Genomic DNA, 19013 nt, shown 5'->3' with positions numbered 1-19013 from the left:
AAGGGCTAACACTTCCCTACAATGACCTCAGCCTCACTCCTTACTTTCCTCTCTTTTTCCAACTCTGTCACTACCTTTTTTAAAATTCAAGATCATTTCATTTATCAGTTATAATTCCCTCCTGGATAAAAGCTTTCAAATTGGTGGTCATGTCAGTTAACTTTTACCATTTCCTCTATTTAAACTTTTATTTAAAAATCTTGAAATATTGGAGAAAACGTATTTTGCTTGAGGGAACTACATGATTTAATTTCACACTAACCTGGGTGGTGGCTGTAGTCTGAATCTTCTTCGTGTCCTTGTCTTTGCCATCATCTGATTTTTCTGTGTCAGAAGTGTTGGTTGTTGCATCTACACCGCTGCTGGTCTTATTAGACACGAGGTCCCCTTCAGATTCAGCTGCCGCTGTCCCCTCAGTGACCTCTAGGTTTTTAGAAGAGGTGTCAGCCTCAGCACCGGGAACAGAGCTGATAACCTCCAGGGCTGTTTGTAGTTCAAATTCATCCTTCTCCAGGATACTGGGTAAAGAGCTGCGTGTCATGTGGACTAAAAGGCTCAGTTCAGTATCGGCACTGTTGTGGAATGGTGGCTCTGGGCTGGGTAGCACCAAAGGCTCATTTGGATTGAGTTCATGCAGTAGCTTGTCCTCAATGCTGCCTGCCACCTTTCCAAACAGGAAGCTGTTGCTGTGAGGGATGCTGTCCTCATCTAGGGTAATGAGAGGGGCTGCATTTTGGTCATCCATGCTGCCTTTTGCCAACAGCACACTGTTAACATTGGTGTTTAGCTTGTCCACAGCAGCACAATAAACATTATCCAACAGGGAATCCACCTCCACCAATGCTCCATTTTCAGATACTCCCAAAGGTTCAGAGGATAGGTCCAGATCATCCAGCTTAACCTCCGTAGCCTCCACCTTTTCAGCCTTGATGTCCACCAGGAGATCATGAACTTCGACCCGGACTCCATCTACCAAACCCTCTGTTCCTTTGAAACCCTCTTCAGACCCTTTACTTTCAGCCAGCAGATTGCGCGAGTCTGAACTCTCATACTCTGTCTCACTCTCAGGTGTCTGGGAGTTATCATCTATTTCTCTGATCTCGATCACACCCTTGATGCCAGAGGCTTGAGCAGACAGACCAGAGATGGTGCTCACCAAACCCTTCTTCCCCTTCTTAATATTCTCCTCTTCCTGACGTTGGTACTCTTCATACATCTTAGCCAAGTACTCTTTATGTGCTTCATACGTCACCTATAAAAAGGTCAGTTTTACAGACAATATCAGCTACACATTTGAGATGCAGCCAGCTGTGAACTGACAGCGGAGACAAGACCGAATGAATTGCAATGTTTCCACGGACGGCAGAGGTCAGTGTTTCTTCTTTGCTGTACAACACAGCACTCACCTTTGAGTGGGCTATGGAGAGTGTGTCCACCCACACGCGCCATCCTCCCCACTCGTACTTGATTGCATGGTAGAGCAGAATGCGAAAGATGTTGTACACCATCTCCGTGATTTTCTGCTCTTCAGTACTTTTAGGGTTAATGTAGCCAAGAGAAAACATCCAGTCCTGCCAAACGGAACACTGAAGCAAACACCTGCAAAAGGCACATCAGTCAGCTAATACAATCTGCGTAGGGCAAGTATTTAATCCTCTTACCTTTAGTTTTACATTTCTAATTAGGACTGGTGATATAAAATAATTTAAACCAATTAATATTCTGCTTCTTTCCTACATCCTTGTTTCTACCAAAAGAGCACATCATGTTTATTTGACCATTTCTATAATGATTTTATTATTTTATTGCCAATATTAAAAAATGAGCAGAGTACAAAAAACATGAACTTTTTTCTTTATTTTACATCAACAGATTGACATGCCACAGCATTTTGACCTTTTAATTTAGGCTAATTAGTGTTCTTGATTTAGGCCAGAGGTTTCCTAGGGTCGGCAATCTAATTGCTATGTGCACTAAGATAGTGTGCATACGGATATGAGAAGGACAAATTTGAGTGAAAAAGCGAGAAAGAAGAAATGAGCAAGTGCCAAAAACTGTCATAGAAACATCTGCTGGAGAACACATGCACGTCCAAAGATAATTTAGCATTAATTAAAGATGGTAATGTTTAATAGGCTGATACATTAACCAGCAGGATAATTAATGGCGTGGGAGGGCGAAGGTGGCTAGATTCTGCTCACCGTCTGTTCTCTCGGCTGTTGCTGAACAGTTTGATCATATCCGAAAGGAAGAGGCGGCGAACCTCCATCAGCTCTGTGCTGGGGGCGGAGCTCTTCAATAAAGTTGCCACTACCTTGAGAATCACTGATATCACATCCATCCAAACACAAAAAGGTGCAGGTATTATCTATGCTGCTAGATAATCATGTACATTGGAAAGCAAAAGACTGTGACAGAGAACAGGCTCACTTGGGTTCTGAATCTTGACAGTAGAGTCAGGCTCAGGATGGGGTTTGTGAACTACCTGCGTGCACACCTGCTCCGTCAGAATCTGGCGCAGAGGGCAATGAAAAGACGTCAGTCACACATACTGTACATAAAGACCAATGTTGGAGTAATGCTAGCACGTTGGAGTGGAAAATGTTTTGTTACCTCGTAAAGAGTGTTGTAGGTCGTCACAGTCACAGTGTTTGTGTGTAGCATGAGCCTCTCTCCCAGGAGAGTAAACAGACTGTGTGTGTGCATGATCTCCACCTTCCTCCTGTAGATAAACACAATCACACACACACAGACACACAAACACACACCGGCATAATGGGAAAGTGGCTTGTTTAGAGCTCCCTAAGCCACTGAAAGGATCAGTGAGTGCCGTCAGCTTGCTTCCCAGTTCTCACCCACAGGGAGCCAGGCTCTGGAGACAAGTGTCAGGAACTGCCTGCTGTCATAAATTGGGGGAATTTTGTTGGAGGTGTGTAAGATAACGAAGTTATCCTGTCACTAGGAAAGGCTCCGAGATGCAACAGAGGCATACCACAGGTGAATTGGTTCAACAGTGACAAACTGCATGGGCAAAAAGTATAAGGACTGCTGTCACAATGCAAACTAAAGCTGCTTTACTCTGACTAAAGACAAGTTGGAAATTTCCTAATAAATTTCAAAATCTGTATTTTATAGAGGCTGGCAAATTGGACACTTTGGGAAAGAGCAGCATTTCTCTCAACTGTATAAATATGGAAATTTAGGAGAAAAGGGCAGAGTGATGATATAGCATAGCATGCTGAGCTTTACAGTCAGTTACCATCACCATAAAGCAGAAGAACAAGCTTTGTTGTTAATGCTTTCATGAATGTAAATCCAGACAATGACACTATTTTTTCCCTGAATACACTTTAAATTAACAGTTGAGACAATATTATAAGGAAGGCACGCTGTTTAAAATATGGGAATTGGATGTGAGCTATTCAGTGAAAAAAGATTAAATACCCTGCTATTAGAAAGATAAGGAAATTGTACAGCTGTAAGCACATTAAGATCTGTAGCTATAAACCTCCCATTTCATATTCACAAGGATTTTTAAATGTTTAATTTTATGATTACGGAGGGAGCAGTTGAAGTTATTACCAAAAACTGGGATTTGAGTGAAACTTGCACTTGAACAATTTGCAAATATCTTATATTTGCTTTCTCTCATGCTCTTTTTTCCAGTTTTCTTCTACTGCCTGGGCCCAAAATACAAATTAATTTGTTTATCGGGTTGACCCATCGACCCAGACAGAATAGCAGTATCTACCATCACCGTGCTAATGAATATACATAACAAATCAAATTATTATTAACCTCAAGAAAACCCTTTTAATTCATTATGAGCTGCACTAGCGCTTATAGGGAACTGCCACTGTGCATTACCTTCTGCGAAAGCTATTAAAGGGCAACGTGAGGATTTAGGCTTTTCATTTGCGCCTGAGGCTTATGCTTGCCATTTCTTTCTATTCAGCAGGCACCAGTAACACTACCTGATGCACCGCTATTGTTAACTCACCACCCGCATATCTTCCCCTGCAACCTGCATTTTAAACCATAAGCTTTCTACCCGTAGGCACTCTCTTTCCCCTCTAATGTGCAGAATACTGATCATATGCTGACATCCTAGTCAGTATTTTATTATTTATTTTACACTGTGGGACGGTAACTTAGGCTTCTTCTGCCCTTCTCAAGTGAATTAATGGTTTGCGGGCAAATCGCCAAGAATTCAGGTGTTCAACAAGGAAGTGCACCCACATTTGCAAAGCTGGCATCAAGTCAAGAGTTTTTGGCTCTTCCCTGTAGCAGAAACAGATGATACTTCTTTCTCTCCAAAACCTAATTTAGAATTTTTCTGTTTCTATCTTACCAGCCTATGAAATCTTAAATTGGACATGGGCATGAACAAAACTAAAACCATTTTATATGAGGCATGATTAAAAAGTTCCAGGACTCTAACTGGAAAAAAGCCAAGATATCCACCTGCAATGCTCCCAGCACTCCTGCTATTTTTAGATCATTCTGGACACCTTTACTTGGGCAATTGCTTTGCATAGTGAAAATCCTCCACTGTGTAAAAACAGCACCTCTTTAACTTTATTGTGTTTTTGGTTTTGAAGTACACAGGGAGGCAAATCTGGTAAGTAGAGTGAAAATTGTGCTGATGCAGCCAAAAAATAAATAAAAATAAAAACTGCTGTGTGCTCCTGCACTGCACGGTGGCATGAAAGCACGCCTCGCCTTTAAACACATTAGATTGGTAGAGTGGAACTTTGGGTTGGTACTGTAGCCTCAATCTGGGGCGTGGAAGTGGGCTGAATTCAATGCACAACCTCAGATGATGAGTATGCTCAAAGATATGCTCCTTACATAATGTGACACATGGAGGCTTTGGCACAGAGGGGATTTTGTCCCCTGATATGAGCAGTGGGCCAGTTTAACAAAGAAGTTAAATCAACAGCATGTGACCATAATAGTTATGTAAGCAGTCCAGAGGTGCACAGAAAGTTCATCCTAAAGGGGATTGGATTGAATTTAAATCAGGTAAGAAGTCTCAGGAAATTTTTAAATTGCATATTAGATATTACAACATTACATATTGAGTTTCATTAAGCTTTAGATTAGTCACTATAAAATGCATATGTGTGTGGAATTACAAAGTTATGTTAACTCACTTATGGCCCAAATGCTTAAGGAAGTACCCAAGGACTTTGAGGGACTGCACGCGAATGCTTTCACTCTTGGAGGCCATGAGCTTGTAGATTACCCTGCAATATAAACAAGCAGTGAAAACGACAGTACATGGTCTTGACGGAGTATAGCCCTGATGATAAAAAGGCTTTGCAGCAGTTAGCTGACAACAACTTCCTCTCAGAATGAATTTACATTAGCATCAAAATCTGCTATAGAAAACACAAGCAATTTCCTTAGAACTCACTTGTAATGCTACACTGTGTGCATTTATATTTTATAGGATCACATCGGGCAAGTTTGATCATCACATACAGTGAAATCAATATGGTAATATTGTTACTTTCCTATGCATATTTTTTTTCCCTCGTTGAACATATGAATTATTCATGCACCACACGGGCACACAGCATCAGCACAAGCGTTAGGTGCTTAGGTTTATTTTGCGAAATCACCTCTTCATTCTGTGCCTGAACAGCAAAGAGTCTTTCCCGAGGGGCTTACCGTATTCCATTTCTCTGGTCAAAAGCAGGGATCATAGAGGCTGGATGCTCAGACATGAGGGCCACCACCAGCTGCAGCACATCATGCAGATTCTCGTCCTGCAGTCAATCCAGTGGAGAAAGTAAGTTTTAGAAAAGCAGAGAGCACAGCTTTTCTTCTAAACAAAAAATATTCCTTATTAAGACTAATAAAAGTGCAGTAAAGGCAGAATTTAAACAAACTGCAATTACAGAATACAACTGAGGCTCTGATACAAGATTAAAAAAAATCTGTACGAGAGCAGGGACCAGTTTTTGTACATCAGAAATTGCAACGTCAGTTAGATATAAACTAATTTGGCAGTTAAAGTGTTAAAATAAAAACAAACCACTTCTAGATGAGCAATTATGAAAATGCACTGTGACCTCGAAGCTTAGAGCAGCAAAGTGATACAATAGTTAATTTACTAGGAGCCGAGAGTCTCAGAGGTACCTCGTGCATTGTTAACAAGTAGTTGAGGATGCTCTGTAGCTCATCCTCCTTCACACCTCGGTCCTGAAAGAGCGCAAAGAAAATTAAATATTAGAGAGGCTGAAAAAGGCTTCAGAGCTGTTATGATTTTCCATCGATTCGTTTGAAATTGCTTGAGGTGAAACACAAGAGTTTTGGCATCCTCAGTGTCAATTTTCATCGTTGTACTCCGAACAGGTTTACGATCGATGCACCTCGTTTCTGCAACAAAACCGTATTGAACAGACAGATAACTCCAAACTTGATTTCTACTCGGTGTTAAAATTTGATATGTCTTCTTCCCTGCCCCTGGATGCGAGCACGATAATTAACTGCAGAAACATAATATCATAGGATGTAAGCAGCAACATGTCAACTTACCTGCGTGCAATAAAGAAAAACTAGCTGAAGCAAAGACAAACAGCCATTTGTAAAGTTGAAACTCACAAATGTATCTTCACGCAATGATGAAATAATTATTAAAACTGTCTTCTTTCTTTTTACTGAATCCATTAAACTTTTCATGCCCAGCTAGTTTTCTGAATTTATTAAGGAGCAGGCCAGGAGAACATTATAGGATAACAGAGGAGCGATCTCCATATTTTCTCAGTGCAGCCGTGTGAGGAGCTATGAGGCACAAAGACAGGTAGGATATACCTTCAGGATGAGTTGCTTGAGGAAGAGAAGCATGAATGCCCGCAGAGAAATTATTTCTTTCTGGCTTGGCCTTGGACCATCTGTGAAAGGAGAGATAAAAATGAGAAAGGAGGTACAGGAACCAAATAAAACATCTTCCTGTCATTTATTTTCCAGTCTTGTCTCAATTTTTAATATTTTATTGGTGATTTTTTTTGGTACCTTATCTGCAAGTTCCTTTTTGATGTTTTTTAATAACCTTAAAATATTTCTCTCGTTAAAGTCATATTTTCTGCTCCTCTGGGCTTTTGAGAAAAAGCTTGGGTGCCTTTTAAAGAGCAAGTGACTATTTTTAGATTTATTTTGGGTATGTTTTGTTGTTACAGTTTTTGGTCTATGATGTCCTTTATTGATTCACTGGATTCACCTTCAGTGTGTGGATGAAAAGTTTCACCAACAACCTAGTGTTGGGCATACAGCCAATCTCCCACTTTGTCATCAGAGCAGAACACGTTCTCTGGCTTTATGCTTTAAGCCTGGGAGGGCTCATTTGGAGTATTCATCTTAAACGTATTCATCATCCACACTGCATCCAAACTCTGTGTATCCCACATAGCCTTGGCCACAACACAGTACCCAGGCAGCCAGCCCAAGGTCACCTCTGTCACATCTGCCAACATCTCATTAAATCTACGCAAAATGCCTTTGCCAAGTTAAGGTCACTTTGGCACTCTGAAGTAAGCCTCACATTCTAACTTAGTCAACATGTGATGAGCTAAGCGCTGTCACCAGGTGTAAATAAAATAGAATGCCAGGAATGACAAAAAACGCTGATTAACCGTCATATCAAAGAGCTGCTCCCATTGCAGTGATTTGGCTGGCACAAGAATTAATGTTGACACAATCAGCCACTGCTCATTATCATAAGCTCTTCTGTATTAACCAAAACATGCTTTCATGAGCAAACACTCTAATGGGCTCCAGCAACAGGCAGATCACAACAATACAGAGCTATTCAGACCGACACATCAGAATATACAGGATGTGGCATACATTACCGTCTATGACAATATAAGCCAATCCCCTTAGGATTAGCAGAACTCTCACTGTAGCACAAAGGCAGGAAATCTGGTGCATGCACACACATATTTATATCTACAGTTCATTTCTTATACATCCTATGTAGCCAATAAGGTACACTGGCAAAATCTGTCGCATTTACACAGGTAAGAAATGACAGTAACAGGGTTAAACACAAAAAAACAAGTGTTTAATGGAAAATTTGATACTTTTTTCATTGTCTTTCTTCTCCTCTCAGCCCTGATAAACTCTAACCTCCACCTTGGCAGAACACATGTTCATTTGAAATGGGGACCATGCCATGATGACAGATACAACTGCAGTAGACAACTGACCATCCTGCTCCAACAACTGGTCAATGTAATCAATGATGAGGCTCCCGGAGGTTGCAGGATGATGGTAAGTGCTGCTGCATCCTGACACTGATTAATAGAGGGAGAGACAAAAACCCAGGGCAGGGACAGAGTCTGACATAGAAGGGACGATAAGAACATTATTACTACAGCCGCCGCATCTCAGTTAATCGCAACCAATTATGCTCAGCAGCTCTGAACGGCCCTCGTTTCTCATTTACAGATTGCTTTACTTCCTGTGTCCCAAGGGCACAAGGAGAAAGCCTTTATTGAAAAGCGATTTATGTCCATGTGATTAATGCAGGAGCCTAATTTCAGGTTATGACTGATGATAATAACAAAGTTATGGCATGCACAAAAACATGTGTGACATCTATTGGTACAAGGGTTTCAATAGAATAGTGAGTAAATTAATTTGTTGAGTGAATGTTTCTAAACAAACAAATTCTGACATGATGTAATAATCTGCAGTAGCACTCACTTTTTCCTTTAGATTTAGCCATGAGTTGCTTTTGCATCTTTTACTCAGGTTGAACCTTATTTGTTATGGCATGTAGAGTATAATCACTTTAAACTGCAATAAGAAAACATTTCATAGGGACAGACCGCAATTCAGTCCTGCCCTTACTAAAGGGTAAAGCAACTTGTGGCTCTATATTGATGTTTTACTGCATAAATGTGATTCTTTTGTAAATACTGTCTTGCAAAAATCTGAAAAATGCCTTAAAGTTGCAGCTGCACTGGGACACACTATCAGCAGGGTAAAGAACTTAGAACTATATTTTTATAACATGCCAAACCAAACATTGTAATAAGTCATATTTCCAGATTGCTATCCTACGAGTGTGCATAGTGCCCCTCAGTTACCTAGTCAGATCCACTCATCGCATGAAAACAGCATGATGGTAAATGTAATGCCATCCCTCTTCTTCTTGCCACATATTTTCCTCCACCAAAGATTGTTCAAACGTGATTTGTAAACAGAACGCAGACAGGCTACAGACAAATGTTTGTAGATATTAAAACCTTTTTTTTTACTTCATGTGCTCTGTTGAGTTTTCGTGGTATAAATTTGTAAATGTGACACAGCACACCAATGAAGGAAGTGAAAGCCTTCACCAAAGATACATGGTGGTTTACCCTTAAGGACGACACGCATACGCACACGCACACGCACACACACAAACTATTCATCTAAAACTCTTGATCATATTATTCCTCTGAAGCATCCCTGCATGTCTGTAACTGGTGATTTCTCTTATAATGGGGATAACATTAAAGCGGATGTGGTAAATGGCCAAGAAACTTTGCTGCCCATCTCATTACTCATTATTTAGTAAAACAGTCAAGGCAGAGACAAAGACAAAAGGAGAATGATATAGATTGAGACAAATTGTGTGCTGGCTTGTGGGTACATGTCACAGACTGACAGAAGCTGAGCAATGAGCAACTGTCTATGAGTGTCTGCACTGATTCTGCGCATAACCGAATGATACATGGCTTTAATTTGATAGCGCTCTCTATTAAGACCTGAGGGGGAAAAAAAGGGGGAGGCACTCCCAGAAAAAGAACGAGTAGCTGGAGGAAATCAGTTTTAAACGCCCTCTCTGTGTCCTATAATTGAACACTTCATTATCCGCTTGGCTCTCTCCCTTTTTGTATGCATCTTTGTTTGGTCATTTTTCAGTTTAGGAGGACAGAGAAAAACTGACCTGCCAAAAGATGCACAAATCAATGAAACCAGACTCACTCGGAAAATGGAAAATTACGTACAGCAAAAAGGTGATCCATTTGAGAGGTCTTCCATAGAATCTCAACCATTATTTCAGCCCATTACAGTCAACCAGGGACACAACGACAATCAGCACCATAATTACACTTTGTAAAGTCTGTATTTAGGGAAAGCTTAGCGAAAAAAACACCAACCAACTCAGCAGAGGAATGTGTGGATGTCTTTGTCACACCTCTTTTTATTCACAGTTTTGTTGAGCGGCGACTGCTGCATGTGCCACTTAAAATGCATTTTTTTGTTTATATTTCTCCAGTGTACTTTTTGGATCAATCTTAATTTTGTGCTGATGCATGATGGAACGCCGAAACAGAATTTCCCTGTGTACTTCAGCTCTGTCCCCTTTAAGCACAGACACCTTGTGAAGGAGCCTCATCTAGGCATTCAATTATCTGAGTCACAAGGCAATGCCCATGATTGTAAGTCAAAGTCTGGGATAGACTGGTAAATCTAGAGCTTTTTTATTCTTAACCTCTGCTGACTGTTTACCACATGAGTTGAAATGCTTGGATGGCTCCTACCTGTTTATCTCATCGTCATTCTCTCATTTGGTACAGGAAATCAAATTTCAGTGAGATATAATGGCAAGTCAGAGTAGTTCTAAGCAGGAAACTCGCTCTTGAAACAATCTTGTGCAACAAAAAACTACAGTTCCTACGTTTAGGACAGAAACATGTCCTAAACAAGCTATTTTAGCATCACAGTAAGTTATTACAAATTGGTGAACGGAGTGTTCAACACACAGGTTATGATAAAATCTCGTCGGTGTAGGGTGAAAAGAATTCATTGTCCTAGAACATGAACTCAAGACAAGACATGAGAATTAAAGGGAAAAATGTCCTAATAGGATTTTGGCTTCAACACTTGCAAAAGTCATGTGATTTATACAGTTTCATACTCATTAAATGCTCCCTTGTGGCCCATGATCTGTTATAAACTGCTCCCATCAGGATAGAAATGTTTCATGACTTAAACAGATAACTCTGTTTAATAATTAGAATGTTCTTTTCTTTTTTTATTAAAAACAAAAATAGTACTCAAATCATGGCATCAAAAATGCCCCAATAACTCCTCACAGTATCCTGAATCCTTGACCTCACAGTAAAGGTCAAGGATTCAGGTTTTCTTTAATCTGGCCCACATCTCTAGGATGAACTTTCATTACTTGAATCCTGTTAACATCCTTTGATCTACAAAGGAAGGAATAAGGGACACTACCTGGTGTGAGCTGATGTGATTTGGAACTAAATAAAGTCAGAAATCATGAGCGTAACTCAGCCTGCATGTCACTACCGCTATTAGAATTATATCAGTTAGGATCACACCCATTGGTAAAGTATCAAGTACGCAGGCAAAGTGCCTTGATGTGGTATATACAGACAAAACACTGCAATATTCAGCCAGCTCTGCAACAGCCCGACAGAATTAGTAAGAAATGATCAGTGCCGCAGGAAACGCTGGGGGTAGAGAAGCATGATTTTTGGTAGAAAACAGCCTCTGATTGTACAACAAGTATGACATTGTCATTGTCAGAATACAAGCTTCAACCTTCAGCAAGTAAATTTCATTGGGCATTGGTGCAGTATAAAGTGAGCTCTAAGATCCAACATGAAACAAATCTTACACTGTGACACAGATAGTTTCAGTAAAGAATAATGGATAGCAAAAAGGAAATGACAGTTCAAGGGCACTTTCACTCCCAGCACAGCCTGCTTGGTGACATGCTGTTGTTTCACAGACTGAGGATGCCAGTCATGCTATTGGCCCAGGTTTCAGAGACCTAACACCCACACTAAGCACCCGAGTGGGATGACAATATTGATATGGTGTGTCTGCTTCACTGTCATCTCCTGTGATGGCCACGGTCCTAACAGCTGACAAGCAAGCGCTTCCATGTGGAGATGAGTCATTTCAAATGAGGGGGAGCTGCTGCCATTTCAGGAAGACGCTTTGATAGCAGGCTTTTGACTGAACACAATGATTGTGATTGGTTCGGTACCAATGATTTGCTTACGAAAACACCGAGCTTCTCGTGGATGAGCCCTCGGATGGATGAGAAAGAGTTTACATAAACAGCAACACCCATCAAATCAAATCCTAAATCCACATCAAAGAGAGAAAAAAAAGAACTTGCTCAAAATGATCTAGGATGCTTCATAGGCTCACCAAGACCCTTTGGTGTGATGCCGCTGCTTTCTGAAGGGTTGACAGCCCAGTAGTAGTACTTCAGCGTATGCATGAGCTGAAGCACAGTCCCCACCCGACGAATAGTGTTGTAGATGGTCGCTGTGCCAATAAACTCAGCAGAAAGGTAGGTATACAGAGAGAGCTGCACCTGGAACACAAACATAGACACATAGATGTACTCATGTTACTAAATGCACAGTTAAGTAAAAAATGTAAGTAAATATTGACATCTTAGTCCAATGAACCACAAACCACTTTTAGAAAGAAGTTTTGCTGTGATATTTCACACTAACCGCGCTCATTATCCTTGCAGGTGTATGCTCTAGATGGCCACTGACCCTGTATTACTCAATTTCATATTTGTCGCAGCTCCACTCTGTTCAGTGATGATTAGCATGTCCTCTGTAATTAGCAGTAGACCTGAGAAGAATCCTTAATCTACTACAGCCCTTTTAGCACTAAATACTGATGGCTTTTCCCCCATATGTCATAAATTGCAAGATAGTAATGAGCCAAATATGAGTCATGATGAAAGGTGGCAGAGTGGCTATGATGTGCGTGTGATATCGTTTGAGGGCCTCTGAGACAAATGAACACTGCAATACTGTTAAAGCAATATCCATGGGAACAGAGTATTAAAATTGCTCACAAAATCTTATATGACCATGGAAGGACATCATAGGTCCCGTGTAATTAATGCACAGTGCATGTCAGGGTGCTCACTGGCACAGCTGGCTCTCTGCAGCCTGTGCAGCTCGAGAATATGAAGAGAGGAAATGTGGACCTTGTGGGATGTCCTCAGGGAAGGCACCAGAGTAGCTGTGTGTAGCTAAAGTGTTCTACCCCACTTCATTACCTAGCTGTTTCTTTCATTTCTCTACTCTTTTCTCTATGCCCTATTTTGGAGGAGTGTGGCAGTCGAGCCTCCAGACACTTTTGTATTTATTTCCTCTTTTTATTTATTCATGCCTTGGCACCACAAGCAGCATTCCTGAGGCAAATGTATTTGCCACACACACATTTAGCTTCTTTGATATACCTCATCCTATTTTTTATGGGTCATTATTTAAAAGGAGGTGGAAAAGACCTCTGGAACATTTAAAACATGCTAGAAAAGCAGTAGTTCACTGAGTGTCACTTGGGCCCTGAACACAGTCTAGAGGTAAAACGACATAATTTACTTTTATTTGACATCTCAACTGACAGAGTAAAAATAGCTTTCCTTTGGTTCAAATTAATGCAAGTTGATCCTTGCAAAAAATATTTAATAATTATTCATAAAAACGTTTTTCACTTGCAGTGTTATTACCCATATAGTTTATTTTATTGCCACATGCACAAATGCTTGCTGTCACTGAGAATCTCATCAAAACTGACACCAGTATGATGCATACTTGACTGCCTGTTTCCATTAAAATAGAATGAATGTGTAAGGATTTTTATTTTTTATTACCACCCCACGCTACAGAAGAAATCATGATGTGGGGCATTACTAAAGCCTGTTATTGTAACTCTGGATATGCCAGTGAGAGTTACCTGCAGGAACTCACCTTGGCAGGGGTGTAGATCCAGATGGCAGGATTGAAAAGGATGTGGTCACACAGCTGCTTCAGGAGTGGTGCTCCATGTGTTAGACCATCCAGGTACTTTGCAAAGGAGAGGAACTGTTCTAATACAGCCCTGGTGATGTGCACACGTGATGACTGTAGAGAGAAGCACAGAGTCATGTTAAATAACAATTGTGTCACCAAGACGATTCTGCTGTAAGCAAGTTTTTATGTTCCCTGATACTTGCTACATCAAGCAAACCCCTAAGGTAACTGGTTGTGAAATGTGTCTGCAATATCCAGAGGAAGCTAAAACCTTTTGTCACAAACCGAATAAAAATATCTGTAACTGTGTCACCGACACCTGAAAGACAGGTAGAAGCATTAAACTACAAAAGTGGTCAGCAGCAGATAATATAGTGTGATATGATAATGTGCATTTTGAAAATCTACATCTACACATATAAATATATATATATATATATATATATATATTCATCTATGTGTATGTTGTGTTGTTGGCATGGGTGAAAAATTGATCTATTCAGTCATTTTGTCAAGTTACTGAAGTCCAATTATAAATTAAATATATATTATATTCAAATATTCAAACAAAATTAGTGCAAGTTGTTTTGACTTTGTAGAAAAGTCAACTTTGACGAGTTCTTTTAGCGATCATGTCTGGCACCTGTTCATTGTCCAGGTGGACACTTGCTGAGGGCAAGAGAGGGGATAAAATGAAGGCCCGGGAAGAAGGGAAGGTGTGGCATAAACAGATAATGAACAGATGGTGCGATATGTGAAAGTGTGAAACCTGGCGGCGGGAAGGAAGCAAGGAAAAAAAACAAAAACCTTCAGCTCTCAGGTGCCGACTCTGCCTGGCTGTTAGTTAACAGCAGCTGAAGCCAGCAGGAAGGCAAGTCACTGAGTGACAAAGTGGCATCATTTCTCAGCGCTCCAAAAGAGCGAGCACTCTAGAGACACCGGCTGCTTGATCTGAATCACAAAATGGGTAAATAAAAATTGATGTGAAAAGAAAGGGAGGGTAGAGGAGGGGGGTGTTCTTCCTCTAGCTCTGTTTAGTTCAAAGACACATTTAGGACTCTGCTACAGGCGACGACAGATTAGAGTAGTGACGGGGCTGTGAGAGTGTGGGGAGACGCGGTGCACATTGGCACTGAGGACAACGGTAGATCGCTGGGATAGGACTTTGAAAAGATTTTGTTGGGGAAAAAAGCCAAATAATGTCCCAGTTATCCTTTCAGTGAACTAGAAAATGAAGTGGTGAACATGTGCTTTCTTCAACTATAATAAACGTCTATACAGCTGTTATTTTATTTGTAATTTCTCACAGACAGACAGTCAGACAGCATCTTACACGCATCATGATTATTATAATAAACCCTGACTTTTTTGTTGTGGCCTATGAGCACATGATAACAATAAACATACAAACAGACATTATGAAAGAACAACATATTGTTTAGAACAAGCCAGCAGATGCCTGGTAAAAAAATATCTAATATAAAAATAGCAAAACTATAACAAATTTAATAAGATGCATATACTGAATACATAAAAGGGTAAAATATGCACATTTAGAGAGTGAGAATTTGATGATGAGCTGTACTGTGAAAATGTAAAGCAGCATGTGTGAGTGTTACCGAGTCTTGTGGTCTGTTAGCAGGGGAGCGAATGCTCTGTGTTCAGTAGTGTGATGGCTGTGGGGTAAATGCTGTTGTTTAATCAGTTTATATAAGCATACAGGTTCTATAGTGAAGTTGGGTCAAAATGTTCCTGTATTGTTCATACAAGAAAACAAACAAAAGAAAAACAAACAACCAATTAAAACTGCCTGAAGCCAAATCATTTCCCTTTCAGGGCCATCTTCGTGTGCATGTCTCGACAGCTTGTAGCATAGCTGGTAGGTTGTTTTTTGTTTTTTTTACAACATTCACAAGATTTGTGAACTGTGAATGTGTTCCTGGGATGAGACTGAACAATAAATTGTACTGTACCATACTGAGAAATTTGATGAAGGACATTTAGCAAATACGACAAGAACTGTGATTTGTGAAATCTGTGTCTTGTGGAAATGTGTGAGATCAAAGAAGCATCTAATCTAAAGATAGCAGCTTTGATGAAAGCAGTCCCAGCTTGCACAAGGAGATGAACCTGAAGGCAAAACTGTCTAAATTTTTCTATTTTATTTTTTATGGACTGATTCCAGAAGACTTTGATAGTACTGTGTATTTTTACGGGTGTGGTAACACACGTTAAATTAGAAAACTTTACACTGTGGTAGAAAAACAGTGGCAATATTTTGTGTAAGTTCTTGCATACCTTCTCTAGTAGGTACCCAATCACCAAAAATCCCTTTCCTCCCAACATCTGTTCCTGCATGGCCACGGAGCTCTTGAGCAGCTCAAGCAGAAAAGCCATGAGAGTGGCACTGTAAAAGTAAAAGTCACAATCTCTCATACAGGAATAAAATACTCATCGACTCACAGACTCTTAAGATGTAATTTGTCCATCAACTATTCTATAAACAGAATGAAAAGGGGGAGAAAACAAGGTCATTTTCAGAGGATGTCAGAAGTCAGCCGGGAACTCTAGCTCACTGCTTTCATCCCTCCTCAGTGCAGGAGAAAAGGCTGGTTTGCTGGGTTCTCCAGGGACAGGGGAATTTCTTTATGGTGAACTGTAACAGAGTTTGTAGGTATCATATTTTTGTATGAGGTGGGGGGAAGAAGGAGGAGGCAGGGCAGTGAAGTGAAGGCATTTTTTTTTTCTTTGTTGCAGGGTTTTTTTTCTCAGCAGAAGCCTTTGGCTGAGCAACAGTGGTGCTTGGTGACACTTCTTAATCGGCTTTTCCTCACATCCTCTAGTGGTTTTCACCCCAGCACAACAATCACAAGGACACAATCACTCCTCTGCAGGCTTGCTCATGTATAGTGAACATACACTACATGCATACAAACTCATTTACTTAATGTTAACTTCAAGTCGTTTTTTTCCCCTTTGGACTATTTACTTAAACAGAGAACAGAATTAGATGACACGACTCTGTGTGGGTCTGGTTTATCCCATGATCCTTTGCTGCAAGCAGAGATTCTTTCCAATTTGGTCGAGGAGTCGTGGCTGATGCGACACCAGCACTGCTTGGAAATGAAGGTGACACAGGCTCACGCTATTATTAAAGGGGATTTTTTTAAAATCACTATTTGATGATGCTGTCGAGAACAGCCAAGGCAGATCAGGGAGCATTATATGGAGCTAATTGTTGCAGACGCTTTGAACTTCTCAGCCCAACAGGCTTTTAGAAGGACTCAGTCTAAAAGCCACGGCAAGGACAAAGCAAAGTGCTTGGGAGAGTTGCACACAGTGAGCCAAAGACTCTAACATGCTAGAAAGAGAGGAGGAGGGACAGAGAGCTGAGAGGAGAGGAATCTACAGAGGGACAGAGCTTTGGGTATCAGGGATTTGTGCTGCTATGCGGCCACTCCTGCGTCCATCCATGTCATTGAACTAACACAGGATTAGAGCAGAGCTCAGGCTCCATCCCGGGCACAGTTGGGAAGCTTTGGGCAGACCAGCTCAGAACGATGGGGTGAGAGGAGTCTGAAGCAGTGAGCAGAGATAATAATGAAAGGGGACTACAGCTTGACCAAGACTGCTATATGATACAGAAAATCTCATCACCGCATTATTTATCCAACAATGCTGCAGACCCTGGGTGTTTCTGAACTGAATCCATCATAAGTTGTCATTTACTATAAAATCATGAGCAAACCCACATTCGTAGTTTTCAACCATATTAAGCATCAAGTTTAACAAAATAGCCCATTGCTTCTGTTGATTTTACTCCCAGTGAGTTATGAGGTTAACTGCCAATAAGCTTAACACCACAAAAAAGGGTGATAATTATTTGGAACACCTCAGTGACTTCCCAATTAGGATAAGTCAGATGCTGGAATGTTGTAGCTGAACTTGATAATTTACATGAAGATTTATTCATGGGGGGAAAAAGCAACCCTTAAGTCATTTTAAGAAGTGATTAATATTACTTTAGTCTTCATCGGTCACAAACACAGCCATAAATCACAATAAAAAAAATATCAAAAAGTTATTAAATTCACAACTTTCCCCCCTCATCTACAGTTTCATGTATATAACTTCTACTTTCATTTCTAAAAGAAGTTGTACAGTCTCAAAATTGCTTCTTCTTACCAGACAGTTGTTTCCACCTGGCTGTCATTCAGCTGATGAAAGTCCAGCTGGGCAAAGAGGGGAAAGAGAACCTGGATCCCACCAATAGAGTGTATGGCACTATGGATGGAGTGAGTCACTGTGGCTTTCACATCCTAGAAGGGTAAGGCAAAACCCGTAAATACGCCTTCGTACGGACTGAATTTTAAACCCGATGTAATAAAAATGAACGAGTCAGTACCTAAAGTATTGAGCACAAAGTTAAGAGTAATGCAACTGACCTGAAGCATAAGGGCGTGCGGTGAGTGCACAAAGATGGAGGCGTTTTCTCTAGGCGAAGACTCCAGGCAAAGCTGGGCATCAGTGGCCTTCGCATTATAGGTGAAGGCGATGGAGTTGGCTAATTTGCCGTCATATAATACCTGCTTGTGATGCTCTGCTAAGTGAATATCACTCTCGGACTTGAACTTAAATGTACTCTGTTAGAAAAAAAAAACAGGGAGAGAGAGAAATCAAATAAAGGAATGACAAAAATAAAAGTGTGAGAGTGAAGGGCTATGTATTTTTCTTAGTGAACATACACCCCATCATTGCCTCTTGGGTGTTATTTTTTAATTATAACTTCATTTGAGAATGAAAAATGGCCGACACTGAGTGCATTACAGCATATCACCATTTTCAAAATGAATTTTCTCCATTGATTAAAGCATCCTGTTCATCTCTATCATTCTGTATGGGTGCAATCAACAACAAAAGGCAAAACCATTAGCTTTTTAGCAACTAAGAGAATAAAGTGAGCTGTGGCAGCAGTATTATGTTTACATGTCAAAAGAAAAGCTTTATTCAAAATAGAAAACCAGTGGCTGTAAATAAATTTCCAAAATATGAGACGTAAAACTCTTGTTTAAACTTATATTTGTAAAATGAATTATTTTCATCGTTATGTCTCTTTGAAGATATTTGCTGCATATTTTGTCTTACTTTGAATGTGCACGTAAGCCTTTTGTTCTGAGTGCAACATTGCCTGATGACAATCTTCAAGTTCGA

The 19013-nt window shown here is 40.4% G+C and overlaps 1 protein-coding gene across 5 annotated transcripts in view; it reads right to left on the bottom strand.

The window, feature by feature from the left end:
* The window catches only part of nbeab (neurobeachin b), a 207833-nt gene that overhangs the window by 118206 nt on the left and 70614 nt on the right, over positions 1–19013 (bottom strand). For all 5 annotated transcript variants that reach the window (XM_085131434.1, XM_085131435.1, XM_085131438.1 and 2 more), the window contains exons 9-22: positions 18248–18445; positions 17988–18121; positions 16101–16209; positions 13761–13913; positions 12190–12358; positions 6823–6902; positions 6148–6210; positions 5677–5774; positions 5157–5249; positions 2614–2722; positions 2431–2512; positions 2202–2325; positions 1407–1599; positions 263–1252 (exon numbers count right to left, since the gene is read on the bottom strand). In XM_085131434.1, the coding sequence (XP_084987560.1) occupies positions 263–1252; positions 1407–1599; positions 2202–2325; positions 2431–2512; positions 2614–2722; positions 5157–5249; positions 5677–5774; positions 6148–6210; positions 6823–6902; positions 12190–12358; positions 13761–13913; positions 16101–16209; positions 17988–18121; positions 18248–18445 (2595 nt within the window). The remainder of the gene's footprint in view (positions 1–262; positions 1253–1406; positions 1600–2201; positions 2326–2430; positions 2513–2613; positions 2723–5156; positions 5250–5676; positions 5775–6147; positions 6211–6822; positions 6903–12189; positions 12359–13760; positions 13914–16100; positions 16210–17987; positions 18122–18247; positions 18446–19013) is intronic.

Source organism: Neolamprologus multifasciatus, chromosome 14 (genome assembly GCF_963576455.1).
Source record: "Neolamprologus multifasciatus chromosome 14, fNeoMul1.2, whole genome shotgun sequence".
NCBI lineage: Eukaryota > Metazoa > Chordata > Actinopteri > Cichliformes > Cichlidae > Neolamprologus > Neolamprologus multifasciatus.
The sequence above is the reverse complement of the archived record's forward strand: the minus strand, read 5'-3'. Positions and strand labels throughout refer to the sequence as shown.